Source organism: Penicillium arizonense, assembly GCF_001773325.1.
Source record: "Penicillium arizonense strain CBS 141311 chromosome Unknown PENARI_contig002, whole genome shotgun sequence".
In the NCBI taxonomy this organism is placed as follows: domain Eukaryota; kingdom Fungi; phylum Ascomycota; class Eurotiomycetes; order Eurotiales; family Aspergillaceae; genus Penicillium; species Penicillium arizonense.
In genome coordinates this window covers 1,881,793-1,895,245 of record NW_019173279.1, presented here as the reverse complement: position 1 = coordinate 1,895,245, position 13,453 = coordinate 1,881,793, and the positions used below count along the sequence as shown (strand labels likewise).

The following is a 13,453-nucleotide window of genomic DNA, read 5'->3' as shown; positions in this document are numbered from 1 at the left end:
TTGAGCTGGTGATATTAGTCGCCTTCCACTTGACGTATCATACGGTTGTTCCTAGCACCTTGGCTCCCATCAAGTATACCTCTCCATGAAGCGGTTTGACTGCAAGTATTCGTCGGGTCTGTGGAAACTACATGAGGACCGAAAGCAATCCCCAATTGTCCAAACCAGATACTCAAGCCGAGTATATCTTCTTGAAAACTCTACGGGGAAAACAACATGGTCTCACAGCTCAATGCACACATTGGCTTGAAGTACACTGGAGAGTGAAACATCTGAAAGTAACCGGGTCCTTCATTGGTAAATGTACGGACTAAGCAACTCAACAACACAATGGTAAAAAAAACCAACATAACATCATATTCATCGAATATCCAACCCCGGGCCCGGCACAACATCCCCGGGCCCTCTCTATGTCATCACCGCCAGCACCTACGTATTCATGACGGCAGAATATAAGCCAGCAACTTGACTTCGCGCAGTGCCATAAAACACCGAGAATCGGATCCGCGATTACCAATTAACAAAGATTCCGCGGAGGTTTTATTGTCGATGCGATTCTCTACTCAGAGTTCAGACAAAAAGCCCTTTAGGTGGAGTGGGGCTTGCTGGCGGCCTCGGCCTGAGCGCGGAGGTTGGAGGAGGTGCCGGAGCTGGAGAAGAAGCGGCCGACAACGGGCTGGAGGAAGGACTGGAAGACGACTTGGGCACCGCTGTGGAATTGGTCAGTCATCTGCATTCATTGGGTTCGTGGGAGTGTAACATACTTGGTCTGGGGGAGGGCCATCCAAAGGATCAGGACAAACTTGAAGATATAGTAGAAGGCTGTTCGATGGTTAGCGCACTTGCATTGATATTGACGCCGCGTGGATACTTACGGAACCAGTAAGCGGCGCTGATGGCGCTCTCAATAACGGTCAGGAAGGCGAACACAACCCAGTACTATCAATTCGCATGTTAGTTTGGTCTGCAAGCGGGAAGACGTCACGTGGTGCATGATAAGCCTGGACCGGCGGTGATCTCATCCGTCCGCAATATCGCGACGGCAGGGTGATAAGGTGATTAGGAACTTACGGTGAGCCACTGTGAGAATCGAGGGTTAGCAAAACTGCATAGAGGAATAGAATACACTAGGGCGAAATTTCTTACCTGGGTGTCATCCTGGGTGTTGGAGGTGAAGAGGGCCTGGAGGGAGTAGTAGCCGGGGATGATGAAACCGGCAAAGTTGACGAGGAACTCGCCAGCAATGTTGAAGAAGACGAGGAAGAAGTAAACTCCGACCAGGCCGAGGATGGCGTAGACCTTGGGGACGTTGGTCTGACGCTCAAGGTTGTTGAGGACAGGGTACTTGGAGAGCTGCGGAAGGACAGGATATCAGCTTTGGGACTGAACACAGGCACCCAGATGTAGGGAGGACAGAAAACATGCGATCGCGATTCAGTTCAGTCGATCGATATCGCTGCTAGATTTGCGATCTGTGGCAGTTCCAGGCGAGGAATTGACAGGCGCCAACGAAACACACAACGGGAACTTACCTCCTTGTCGAGCTGGGCGATGGTGTGCTGAGCACGGTCCTGGAAAGAAGCCATTTTGGTTGATATGTATGACTGATAGATTACAGGTCAAAGAGTTTGGATGGCAGTGGAACTAGGGATGGTGAGAATGCGAGCTGGCAAGCTGAGACGGAGCCAGGCTGCTTGTGCGTATCACGTGATCACATGACGTACTCGGCTCCATGTGAAGCGCTTGACAACTCCTTTGTCATTGGAAGATACAGTCCGTCTTTACTTGGAGATAAGTACTCTCCCGTGCAGTGGTGACATGTCTATCGTGATACATCGTTACTATATGAACCTAGACATCGTTACAGTAATTTCGGCTATTAGCTTGAAACATGAAACCACCTGAAACGAAAGCATACAAGCCCAAAGTAAAGATTCCCCCAAAGCAAGTCCAATTTATACATGACGTGTGCGGTGAGTATCTAGGTAGACCGGTTTAATGGATACTGTAAGCACAATTTTGGATGTTTTGCCTTTTCTATCATGAAACCGGGGGAGTGTATCTTTGTGGGCCTTGACCCCTGCAGCGCTTGGTCCGTTCTCGAGTCTTGATGCATCCCATACTCCGCCTATACCGAGGCCCCCATTACTCAGTATCTTACGCCAATTATCTAGTAGATATGTCGCTTAATACATAACAAATGACTACTAATGGCTTGGACATATCTACAAGCATCAGAAGATACTGAAACCTCCAAACCTCGGGGGCGTATACATACACGTGATAACGATCACGTGACCGGTGTATTTGGAATGAGTAGAGGCCTGCATATTTGTCAATTGAAATAAACTCGAGAGAAAGGGACCTTGCACACCGCCAGTGACGATCACGGAGATGGTGTGATTGGGGAAGTGTTCAACCTAACTTAAATCTTCTCCTCCACAAAAACCCAGTGCAGAACCGACTAGCCTAATCTGTGCCTCTTCCTTTTCCTTCTGAGCCTCAACCCCCATTCCCCTCGATACCTCATCGGGTTATCCGGACATAAACAGCTCATATAACTGATCCGTGTACCGCCATTCATTCCCTCCCCACAAGCTGCAACGTGAATCATCAGACCACTTCAGTAAACTCGGAGTTTGGTCGCGGTACCACGTGGGACGATCAACGCGGCCATTGTCCTCTACTTTCCGACAACTATACATTTGATTCCCAATGCGGCCTCAGTGAGTTCCTGAACCTGGTCTTGCTGCCCAATGATGGATGCTAATCGCCTGTTTCCTCCGGTTTAGACGCGAATACCATATTGTTGTTCTGGGAGCTGGTAGGCATCGGCCTTTGATTCCGAGCTATTTCCGTGGGGTATAGGCTGACCGCAGGCATTCCTATGCGCCATAAACAGGAGGAGTTGGAAAGAGTTGTTTAACAGGTCCGTCTGCTGTCTTTTTGCCCCGGCCCTGAGCTCCCAAGCTGACCGACTCCTAGCGCAATTCGTCCAAAATGTTTGGATCGAGAGCTACGACCCGACGATCGAGGATTCATACAGGAAACAGATCGAGGTAGATGTAAGTGGATTCTAGTCAATGGGGAGCGAGTTTCGTTGCTTACACTGGTGGCAGGGTCGACAATGTATACTGGAAATGTGAGTGTGATGGAGCTTATGGTATCGTTTGATATTGACTGAACCTTTCCAGTCTTGATACTGCGGGAACAGAACAATTCAGTGAGTCACCCAGTCCCATTATACTCTGCAATGAGTTTAGCTAACAACACCCAGCGGCAATGAGGTAAATCTAGGCTCCAACCCTCCAACCCACCACCCTACATCCTCCTCCACCACACCTACAACGTCCCCGAAAGAACCAACACTGACACCACACCCATCCAGAGAACTCTACATGAAGCAAGGCCAAGGCTTCCTCCTCGTCTTCTCAATCACAAGCATGTCCTCCCTAAACGAACTCTCCGAGCTCCGCGAACAAATCATCCGAATCAAAGACGACGAGAAAGTCCCAATCGTAATCGTGGGCAACAAATCCGACCTGGAAGAAGACCGCGCCGTGCCCCGTGCTCGTGCCTTCGGCCTTTCCCAGAACTGGGGAAACGCCCCATACTACGAGACATCGGCCCGCCGCCGCGCAAACGTCAACGAGGTCTTCATCGACCTGTGTCGTCAGATTATCCGCAAGGACTCCGAGGGCTCAAGGAGTAGCACTGATCCGAATCGCAAGCGTGAGGGTCCCAGTCGCCATGATCGGAAGAAGGATAATAGACGGCCCCGGAATCGTCGTGGGCCGTGTGTTATTCTTTGATTTGGGACCTTTACCTTCATCTGGAGGGGTCTTTTGACTCTCGCGTCTTCTCCTGATTCACATTTGAGAGCCTCCTCTGACTTCCTTTCATGCGCTACGACACCCCTTCTTCTTCTACTTCTTCCTCTTCTTCTTCTTCTTCTCATATGCCCCGGACGCTGCTATGCATATTGACATGTCATATATGACTGATGTTTCTTTCTTTACTACATTGCTGATATGTCTCTATCTCTTCTTCTCTCCTCCTTCATAGAGCATGCCTCACCGCGTCTGACCATGTATCTTTTCTTTTCTTCGGACTGCACACTTAGTGTCGTTTCTATATTTGACATACCGAGGTTTGGTTGATCTGGACTCTAAAAATTTCTCAACGGAATGGATAAAAGTGTTTGATTCTTTTTTTGGGTATATCATTTTCTGATATCTTTACGGTTTCCCATGGGCAGTGTTCATACTTTCAATCTACGCTTCTGAGAATCCCGCGATATAGAAGTCAATCCGCATTGACTAAGACGTCTGCATCATGCACTTCATTACCATATCTACATCTGAACAGATCATTTGCGACATCATGCATTTCAATCTACTATTTAAGCGGTCTACATACGGAACACACCGAATCTGGTCTGTACATCCGGCTCAGCCTTCCCACCAACAGCAGCATCAAGTCCCAAACCAAGCATCTTCCGCGTCTGAGCAGGAGGAATGACACCATCATCCCACAACCGAGCCGAGGAGAAAGTGGCCTCGGATTCGCGGTCAATGCGTTCCTTCAATGCCGGATCAGCTGTACGACCTACAGCCTCCATGACCGAAGAAAGCTGCTCGGAGCCCATAACGCCAATCTTAGCGTTGGGCCACATGAAGAGAAGACGGGGCGAATAAGCACGGCCACTATATCATCACAGTTAGAATCCGACACACATTCACCAGACAAGGTATGTGGATGTGAGAAGACTTACCACATTCCGTAATTTCCAGCACCCGCACTGGATCCAAATACAACAGTGAACTTGGGCACATCGGCACATGCAACAGCAGTCACAAGTTTCGCACCGTTCTTTGCAATACCACCCTTCTCGGCATCAGCGCCAACCATGAAGCCAGAGATATTCTGCAAGAAGACAAGAGGGATTCGCCGCTGCGCACAGAGCTCAATGAAGTGCGCGCCCTTAAGCGAAGACTCCGAGAACAGAATACCATTGTTAGCGACAATACCCACGCGATGACCATGAATACGCGCAAAGCCAGTGACAAGCGTAGATCCATAATCACGCTTGAATTCAGCGAATTCGCTCCCATCAACAATCCGCGCAATAACCTCATGCACGGGAATCTGCCGACGCAGATTTGTACCGACGATACCATTCAGCTCATTAGGGTCATACAGCGGCTCCTTGATAACAAGCGAATCACCCTTCCCATTCTCCAACTGCAAAGCAGATGCAGAATTGGCAGTAGGGTAATTGAGATTAGCGACAGAGCGACGCGCAAGGACAATAGCATGGGCATCATCAACAGCCAGGTAATCCGTCACACCAGAGATAGTCGAATGCAACAGTCCACCACCGAGATCTTCAGCAGAAACCTCCTCGCCCGTCGCAGCTTTAACAAGAGGCGGACCCGCGAGGAAAATCGTCCCCTGATTCTCGACGATGATAGTCTCATCACTCATAGCCGGTACATACGCACCCCCCGCCGTACAGGGACCCATAACAACCGACAACTGTGGGATCCCCAGGGAGCTCATACGCGCCTGGTTAAAGAAGATCCGACCGAAGTGATCCCGGTCCGGGAAAACATCCGCCTGATGTGGCAGGTTCGCACCACCGGAGTCGACAAGGTAGATACATGGCAGACGGTTCTCCTGTGCGATTGCCTGTGCGCGGAGATGCTTCTTTACTGTGATCGGGTAGTAGGTGCCGCCCTTGACTGTGCTGTCGTTTGCTACGATCATGCAGTTCACACCTGAGACGCTGCCAATTCCGGTTATTATGCCGCCTGCTGGCACGTCTTCGTTTTCGTAGACTCCATGGCCGGCTAGGGCGGATAGTTCCATGAATGAGGTGCCTGGGTCGACTAGGGCTGAGATTCGGTCTCGGGGGAGCATCTTGCCCCTGGAGATGTGCTTTTCTCGGGCTTTTTCGGTTCCGCCAAGGGCAATTTTGCTGTGTAGGGTGCTCATCTTGTCCAGGAGTTCTTGCATTTGTTGGCTGTTTTCGAGGTAGTCTGGTGAGGAGGTGTCCACTGCTGTGGGGAGGATGGAGAGGGCTGAGGCATGGTGTGGGTGGGTGTAGCTTGCTACTGTTCTGTATGCTGGTCGAGTGATATTTGGCAGGGTGAAGGCCTTTTGTTGATTTGTTCGTCCGAGCCGTGAGCTCAAGCTCCGGAGGACGAGCGGGGATGGGGCACGCATTGTGGGGAGAGCGGAGAAGGTGAAGCTGAGGGAGGATGAGATCTCAGCTGGGGAAGTCAAAGGATAAGTATATGACCATATTCTGGTGAGTATCTGGCGGTGGTATGGGTATATGGGTATGTGACTGAAGCCGGGGAACTTATGAAGGGTCAAGCGGGAGTTTCCCCAGATGCGGAGGTGCGACGATTGCCGCATCTACCCGAGGTCATCATCATCACTGCCCGCAGGTGATGGGAGACGATATTCAATATGAATGTATAGGGAATGGCGGGAGTGCAATTAGCATGTAAGATGGAATCAGAATACTCAATTCTCTGTATGATAGCTTTTAAAATAATTAAGAGCCCAATAAAGTAAAAGTTCACAGCAAAGACAGTAAACACCCTTGAATCCGACCTGATTATGCGCCGAGGACTGCCGCTCCCTCGAGACATATTTAAGAGGCCCACATCCTCTCCTCCGACAATACCCCAGATCCTGCAACATATTCGCGTTCAATCATGGCCTCACTCGCTCTCCCATCTCTCCTACGCACATCCACACGCGCCCTGCGGCGGAATCCCATCCCCGCATTCTCCCCATGTTTATCCAGGAAGATCTCCACGAAGCACCCCGTGGGCTTTGCACCACCGACAGAAGATGAATTACTAGAGCTAAGAGAACGGGTGCAAGATTTCACAAGTATGTCGCCTGGTCTTGTTTCCAGTTCGCTTTTTTAACTTGGCTGCAGGGCGCGAGATCCCCGCCGAGGTTGCTGCACGGACAGATGAGCTGAATGAGTTCCCTGCGGAGATGTGGCAGAAGATGGGTGATGCTGGGTATGATACTCTTGAGATATCTGTGAATTCATATGCTAATGAATGGAAAAGGTTCCTCGGTGTTACTGCAAACGAGGAGTATGGTGGTTTGGGCATGGGCTACCAGGCTCACTGCGTGGTTATGGAGGAGATTAGTCGAGCATCCGGTAAGTCTTACTCTATATGCAATATTCATGGTGATCGAACTAACGCAATTTCGGTTAAAGGAAGCATTGGTCTGTCATATGCAGCCCACTCTCAGCTCTGCGTGAACCAAATCTCCCTCAATGGCTCGACGGAACAAAAAGAGCGCATTCTCCCTGGTCTCCTATCCGGCGAGAAGGTCGGTGCTCTGGCAATGTCGGAGCACTCGGCAGGGTCTGATGTTGTCAGCATGAAGACTACGGCGAAGGAAGTTGATGGAGGCTGGGTCCTGAATGGAACCAAGATGTGGATTACCAATGTAAGCTGGCTGATATAGATGGGCTGACAGCTCCCGTGGCTAATCCATTCTTCTGCCAGGGCCCTGATGCCGACTATATTGTCGTCTACGCCAAGACAGAACCCGAGCTGGGCTCCAAGGGCATCACAGCCTTCTTAGTTGAGAAATCCTTCAAGGGCTTCTCATGCGCACGCAAACTAGACAAGCTAGGCATGCGCGGCTCCAACACCGGAGAGCTAATCTTCGAAGATGTCTTCGTTCCTCAGGAGAACCTCCTAGGAGAAATCAACCGCGGTGTCAAGGTCCTCATGGAAGGCCTGGACCTCGAGCGACTCGTCCTGAGTGCAGGACCCCTAGGGTGCGCCATCCCAAACTCCACCACTCATCTCCTAGTCTAAACTAACAATTTCCAGAATCATGCAAGCCGCACTCGACCTCGTCCTTCCATACACTCACGTCCGCAAGCAGTTTGGCATCCCAATCGCCCACAACCAACTGATCCAGGGTAAGCTCGCAGACATGTATACCAAGCTAGCTGCCTCGCGGGCATACACCTACGCCACAGCACGAGAAGTCGACAATGCAGCCGTGGCACCTGGCGAGATGACCATCCGCACGCAAGACTGCGCCGGCGCAATCCTGTACGCCGCCGAGCGCGCCACTGAATGCACGCTCGATGCCATCCAGCTGATGGGCGGGAGCGGGTATATCAATGAGATCCCGGCTGGACGCCTTCTTCGTGATGCGAAGCTGTATGAGATTGGCGCTGGCACGAGCGAGATTCGCAGGATGGTCATTGGCCGTGCATTTAACAAGGAGTATGCTTAATTTAGTTAGGACGTAAAAAAGAAGGCTTCACAGTTTCATTCATTTTGAGATATTACTACATCCTCCATAGGACGTAGATGCTTGTATAGATAGATGCATATTGATACATTCCGCTTTCGTCGTGTATGTCATCGACAGATGGATTGAAATGGAATGGCCCTGCACCCCACCCCATCACCAATCCTCCGTACCGTACGGAGTACAGCAGGTCTATTTTCTACTTCTTCTGCCGAGCCGACCTGCGCACAGGCGGTCCAGTCGAACCGCCACGCCCTTTGGCCTTAGCCGTATCACTCCCACCTTTCCGAGACTCAACCTTCTTCGCCCTCGGCGGCGCCATATCCTCACTAGGAACATCCTGCTGTGGCGCCGCTTTCCGCTTCCGCCCTCTCTTAACCGGGATCACGACCTTCGGTGGCGAAGGCAGTTTCATTGAATGGACGCAATCCGTGTCGGGTGTTGTATTTGAGGCATCTCCAGTATCGAGACTGGACTCATCGCGCGACGCAGAGTCGTCCATCTCATCGGAGCTGTCAGGTTCGTCGCCTTCACCTTCGAGTTCTTCGGGCTCCATTTCATTATCCGCCTCGGACAGCGACGCGTCATCCGCTGCCAGTGATTCCTCCACCCGCCGCCTCTTCAATCGTGATTTATCCAGCGCAGGCTGGGCATGCTTGAATTCCTCCCGCCAGTTCTTCAACAGCGCGACTTGTTCGCCCGTGTGCGGTTCGTAGAGGATGGCGACGTCCTGGTCCCGATCCAGACTGGACGTTTTCCAGATTACGCCTTGGAAAGATTTGATGTCCAGAACGACAGGGGACTTAGCCTTTGTTGCTGCGGCTGTAGGCTGGGCTTTCTTGGTCTGGCGTTTTGTTGTTGCCGGCGCATTCTTCGTTCCGATTTCCCTTACGGCACCTTTGTCGGCCGTTGGGTCGTTATCGTAATAATCGTCTGATTGGTATTCCAGGTCGGCGAAGTAATCTTCTACATCGCTATCCGCGTCGAGGAATAGGCCGGTGGCATCGTGGTACGCGGAGGCGGCGAGGTCGTCCTGGAGAAATGAGCGGTTAGGTTATTGCTTCGCGGTGCGGTTGCTTGCGTCGGCGGCGCCGGGCTGGAAAGGGTGCACTTACGACTAGTTCTGGGACTTCGTCTGCGTACTGGTAATCGTCCTCCTCGTATTCGTAGTAGTACTCATCGTCGGACATGTTGGAGTGGATACCGGGAAGAAAAAAAACGGCGAGAAACGATCGAGTGGCAAGGCATACAATGGATGCGAAAGAGATCGAAACGAAAGACAGTCCAGATGAAACAACCCGTATATATACAGCGCGAATCAAACGAGTGCACAGCTGAAGTGAAGATCGGGATGATCTTGTAAAGATGGAGATGGCAACTTTGCTAATGTAAGCCTTGGCGTTGACTGAATGAACCACATTCCAGAGGTCACGGTCACTGATCTATACATCTCTACAGAGTACCTAGAGAATCGTGACACATTTATTTTCTGGTTTTAAATCCAGTTTTTGATTTAAAAATGCTATTACATCGTTCCTATGGTTCAACAAGAACCTTTCATCAAGCTATACTTCTGTTAGTTAGACTTCGCGGATCCGCAGAAATTTCCGAGCTTGCTTTTGACATTTATACCGCAGCATGTCACCTTGTGACTTTTCTTTAGCATACAAATTACTTGGAATCAAGGGGTATTTCAGATGGTGTAGTTGCCAAACTTATACAATGTACCAGTCTATTTCCGTAAGGCAACTTGTGCCTTTCCGAGGTGGCATCCATCAGAATGTCCCTCCAGTACTTCCTCATCAAACCTGGCTACGCCAGCTTCGATTCTTACATCCCTGAGAGTCATCGAATAAACCCACCTTGGCAAACCTGTTTATAAATCAACTTGGAAATCCATCCCCTCACCTCATTACTTGGGTAGAAAGCCGAGGGCCCCGGTCTATATTCGAGTATTGAGAACCCGCGGTCTACATATTCTCCTTCTCTACTGAAACTTGGAAATCTGGAAACCAACAAGCTGTACACATACCACCTACTATAAGGTATGTTTGAACAGCAACGCCCCATCACTTGGCCTTCAGGCTAATGATCTCAGATACAATCTGTCGACACTAGCAGCATGGCTACGCCCTGAAGTTCATCCTTCTATCCTCCTGGGATACAATCGACAACGCCTCATAGCCTCCGGGTTTGACCTCCTCAGTGGTAATTACGGCGCCTGTGGTTTTCCGTTGGGAACGGTCAGCCTGAATAATCCTCAAAAAACATCAGATCAAACCATGGGAGAATTGGAGGAAAATCAAGGAAATTGTTTGTTTGTATGGGGTACTCTTTCCAACTGGTTGTATTTTCCCACAGGGTTTTCTTCCAGTTGGTTTTAACGAGGCCCCGAATTGGGTGGAGGAAATGGTCAGGTGAAACGGTCAGATCAAGCTTGGGGAATTTGTCTGTCCTTCTTATGTGTGCTTGTTTTTCTTTGCAAGGGGTACTCTTTTTCCAGCTAGGGGCTCCCAAATGGGTTCACTTCAGTTGGTTTTAACGAGGCCCCAAACTTGAAAGACAAGGGATTAGATAGGTTGCTGCGTGGTTCGAGAGAGGGCATGGCACCTCTCTTTCGGATTGTTCAGTGACAGAACACCAGTTGAAATACTATATCATCTTCATTTCTGTCTCTGTAGATATCTGTAGATTGTGTTGCACCCCTATAACTCTATAGAAATGATACCTGCATAGCCGACTATCTCCTATTACGCCCACGTTTGTTATTGAGGATCTGCTGGGCTTCAGCAACAGCCGATGTAATTCAGACGACGTGATGGTAAATATAGAAGTAGAACTTGACATGGCGGGACCAATCCATTGCGGGACCCGTTTAGAACGCAGTTTGCTTCAAGAAGTGCATTGACAGTGATATACATCCAGCTTTAAGGAGAAGCAGTGGTTTGATGAAGCGCATGTCAAAGCCCACAGCTTATTGCTTCAATGTTCGCCGTTTTAGGAGAAAACAATTTCCAGAGAGTAGCGCGTCCTCCTTTCCGAACATCTGTGGAATTCGACCCAAGTTGTACATTTCTTCCTAGAATATTGCTGATCTATATCAAAGTCCGTCACAGAAGTTTCATGTCCGCGTCTGCGATGATATCTCCGTGCTACCCGAATACGGCAATAATCATGTACACACCGGGTAAGCGATGATAGATCAGCAATTTGATTCCATAAAACTCATTATATACATAGCAGACACTCAGCCAATATCGTTTCATCGTTGTCTTTCTCGACCATTAAAGTTTGCCATACACCTCCCACAATCCCGTACATCCCAGCCAATCCAGGAAAACCTCATTGAGTCCCTGGCGTAAAAGCTCATCCCCCATATAATACCTTTTCGTTTGATCCCATACACCGGTTCCAAGAACACTTTGAAGAGGCTTGCCCCGACGAATTGTCTCCATCGATTTCTGCAAGTCCATCCAATACCCACTATCCGGTCTCCACTTTCGCTCGTCGTCTGTAGAAAACGCGAGTTCTTCAAAGCTTGGCAAGGTTCGAACGGTTTGCCAAATCCTGGGTGCATCGTAGTATGCGGGCTTTCCATATTCTTTGACAAGACGTTGCGAGTATTCAGGGTCGACCATCTGTCGGGAAGTTCGTTGCAGATATTCAATCTGATTGTTTATAAGGTCTTGCACTTCCTCTGTTGCTTGGGTAAAATTTTGTTCTTTCTCTGTCCTATCCAGGTAGTGGGTAAGCTCGTCTCTTAATTTTCGTAGACGATAGTTGGTCCATTCGGGATACATGGTGTTCATATCCGCATATGGTCGAACATTCGTCATGTAGCTGGAGTCGTAGATATTCGGCACCTTCGATCGGTATGAAGTGATGGTAGATATGCGTTCTTTCACGCCCTTTGCGCGAGCAGCTAAGTGTCGAACTTCGCCGCCTTGGAGCATCACTGCATGGCCGATTTGAGGTCCCTCGACCTACAAAATGTTTAGATTCGTTACTTTGTATATTGTATCAGATCCACATACCTTTTGAGATTCTCCATCACCTTTTTTAATATAAGTCTCTCCCCCAATCATCCCCTCTGTTTCACTCAACATCATGACGCACACGTAAGGATAAGAGTCGTAACTGCAGTCGAGTTAGCTCTGTGTATCAGATAAGATTAACCAAATGAGAAACTGACTGCCACGGAATGATAGCACTAGCATCTTTCAACGGATCATACGCTCGGTCTTCGGCACTCAACTCAACTTTTTCCAGCGATGGCTCAACTTTGAGATTACGAGCCATTTCCGGGATGGTAGTCCCCTCAACTTGAATGTTGGTGTGTCCTATTTCCGTGGGCATCACAATCTCCAAAGGTACATCGACTGCTTCGGAGACTATCCTCATAGTCTCGGGATGTGTCCAAAAGTCATTGATGAACTTTGACTGTTTGACCGCATCGCGGAGGACCAAGGTCCCTGGGAATGGAGAGCTTGCACATTTATCAATGACATCTTTTTGAAACAACGCCCTTCGATAGGCTCTCACTCCTTCGGATGACAACAGGGGAAATGGCACTGTGCCTGCAATTGGGGATGCAGTTGGGCTTTGCTTCAAAAGTAAGTCTTCCAGTGTGATTTTCTTTGAAGGTGGTGTGTAATCGAGATGCACCTATTGGGCCAAATCTTAGATATTCCAATTCATTTCGAGCTTTAAATCAAATTGCGCTTGGATGCACATACTTTTGGGTCAAAGGTCTCTTCTTTCTCTTCAGGCCCCTTGGTAGAGCCCCAGCTCCATCTCTTTACCAATTTCAAAGGATTCATAATGCGTATAATATGTTGACCAGATAATTACAAGTCAATCTTCATGGGCTTTCCAATACCCCTTGGTCTGGCAGACAACAGGACCGGTAACGCTTTAAAGTAGAAAAGAGAAGAGAAAGGAGTGCACGCCAACGAATTTCTAAATAGTCGGCACGGCCGAAGCTCTAGTTACTCAGTGAATATTGACTCAATGCGCTTCGACCAGAATCCACCATGCCTATCTAGGAAGTTCTGTCCCGAGTGTGTAGTCGGATCGCATATCCACTTTCAGGAGTTTCCGCTCCACATCGTTTCATTTCCTGCGAGCTGATATGTCCTCG

At 49.4% G+C, this 13,453-nt stretch overlaps 6 protein-coding genes across 6 annotated transcripts; 2 read left to right on the top strand and 4 right to left on the bottom strand.

Annotated features, from left to right (window-relative positions):
• Nucleotides 1-586: 586 nt before the first annotated feature.
• Nucleotides 587-1,586, bottom strand: yop1 (putative membrane biogenesis protein (Yop1); the record flags this gene model as incomplete). The annotated part of the gene is made up of 6 exons (XM_022627864.1): nt 587-710; nt 765-822; nt 876-939; nt 1,072-1,080; nt 1,147-1,353; nt 1,533-1,586. The coding sequence occupies 6 exons, from the start codon at nt 1,584-1,586 to the stop codon at nt 587-589; spliced, it is 516 nt and encodes a 171-aa protein (XP_022492851.1).
• A 1,129-nt stretch (nt 1,587-2,715) lies between these two features.
• On the top strand, nt 2,716-3,812 carry PENARI_c002G09087 (uncharacterized protein; the record flags this gene model as incomplete). Its single annotated transcript, XM_022627773.1, has 7 exons — nt 2,716-2,726; nt 2,793-2,824; nt 2,986-3,065; nt 3,120-3,142; nt 3,195-3,223; nt 3,278-3,287; nt 3,389-3,812. 7 exons carry the CDS (start codon nt 2,716-2,718, stop codon nt 3,810-3,812), a joined length of 609 nt encoding a protein of 202 aa, XP_022492737.1.
• Nucleotides 3,813-4,411: 599 nt separating this feature from the next.
• Nucleotides 4,412-6,228, bottom strand: PENARI_c002G03871 (putative 3-methylcrotonyl-CoA carboxylase, beta subunit (MccB); the record flags this gene model as incomplete). The annotated part of the gene is made up of 2 exons (XM_022627402.1): nt 4,412-4,706; nt 4,775-6,228. The coding sequence occupies 2 exons, from the start codon at nt 6,226-6,228 to the stop codon at nt 4,412-4,414; spliced, it is 1,749 nt and encodes a 582-aa protein (XP_022492922.1).
• A 500-nt stretch (nt 6,229-6,728) lies between these two features.
• Nucleotides 6,729-8,295, top strand: PENARI_c002G10014 (uncharacterized protein; the record flags this gene model as incomplete). The annotated part of the gene is made up of 6 exons (XM_022627827.1): nt 6,729-6,909; nt 6,959-7,046; nt 7,098-7,192; nt 7,253-7,488; nt 7,548-7,825; nt 7,881-8,295. The coding sequence occupies 6 exons, from the start codon at nt 6,729-6,731 to the stop codon at nt 8,293-8,295; spliced, it is 1,293 nt and encodes a 430-aa protein (XP_022492751.1).
• Nucleotides 8,296-8,512: 217 nt separating this feature from the next.
• PENARI_c002G11023 (uncharacterized protein) lies at nt 8,513-9,503 on the bottom strand (the record flags this gene model as incomplete). The annotated part of the gene is made up of 2 exons (XM_022627896.1): nt 8,513-9,346; nt 9,429-9,503. The coding sequence occupies 2 exons, from the start codon at nt 9,501-9,503 to the stop codon at nt 8,513-8,515; spliced, it is 909 nt and encodes a 302-aa protein (XP_022492789.1).
• Nucleotides 9,504-11,597: 2,094 nt separating this feature from the next.
• Nucleotides 11,598-13,133, bottom strand: PENARI_c002G03808 (uncharacterized protein; the record flags this gene model as incomplete). The annotated part of the gene is made up of 4 exons (XM_022627391.1): nt 11,598-12,296; nt 12,348-12,450; nt 12,506-12,978; nt 13,050-13,133. The coding sequence occupies 4 exons, from the start codon at nt 13,131-13,133 to the stop codon at nt 11,598-11,600; spliced, it is 1,359 nt and encodes a 452-aa protein (XP_022492550.1).
• Between the last annotated feature and the right edge of the window lie 320 nt (nt 13,134-13,453).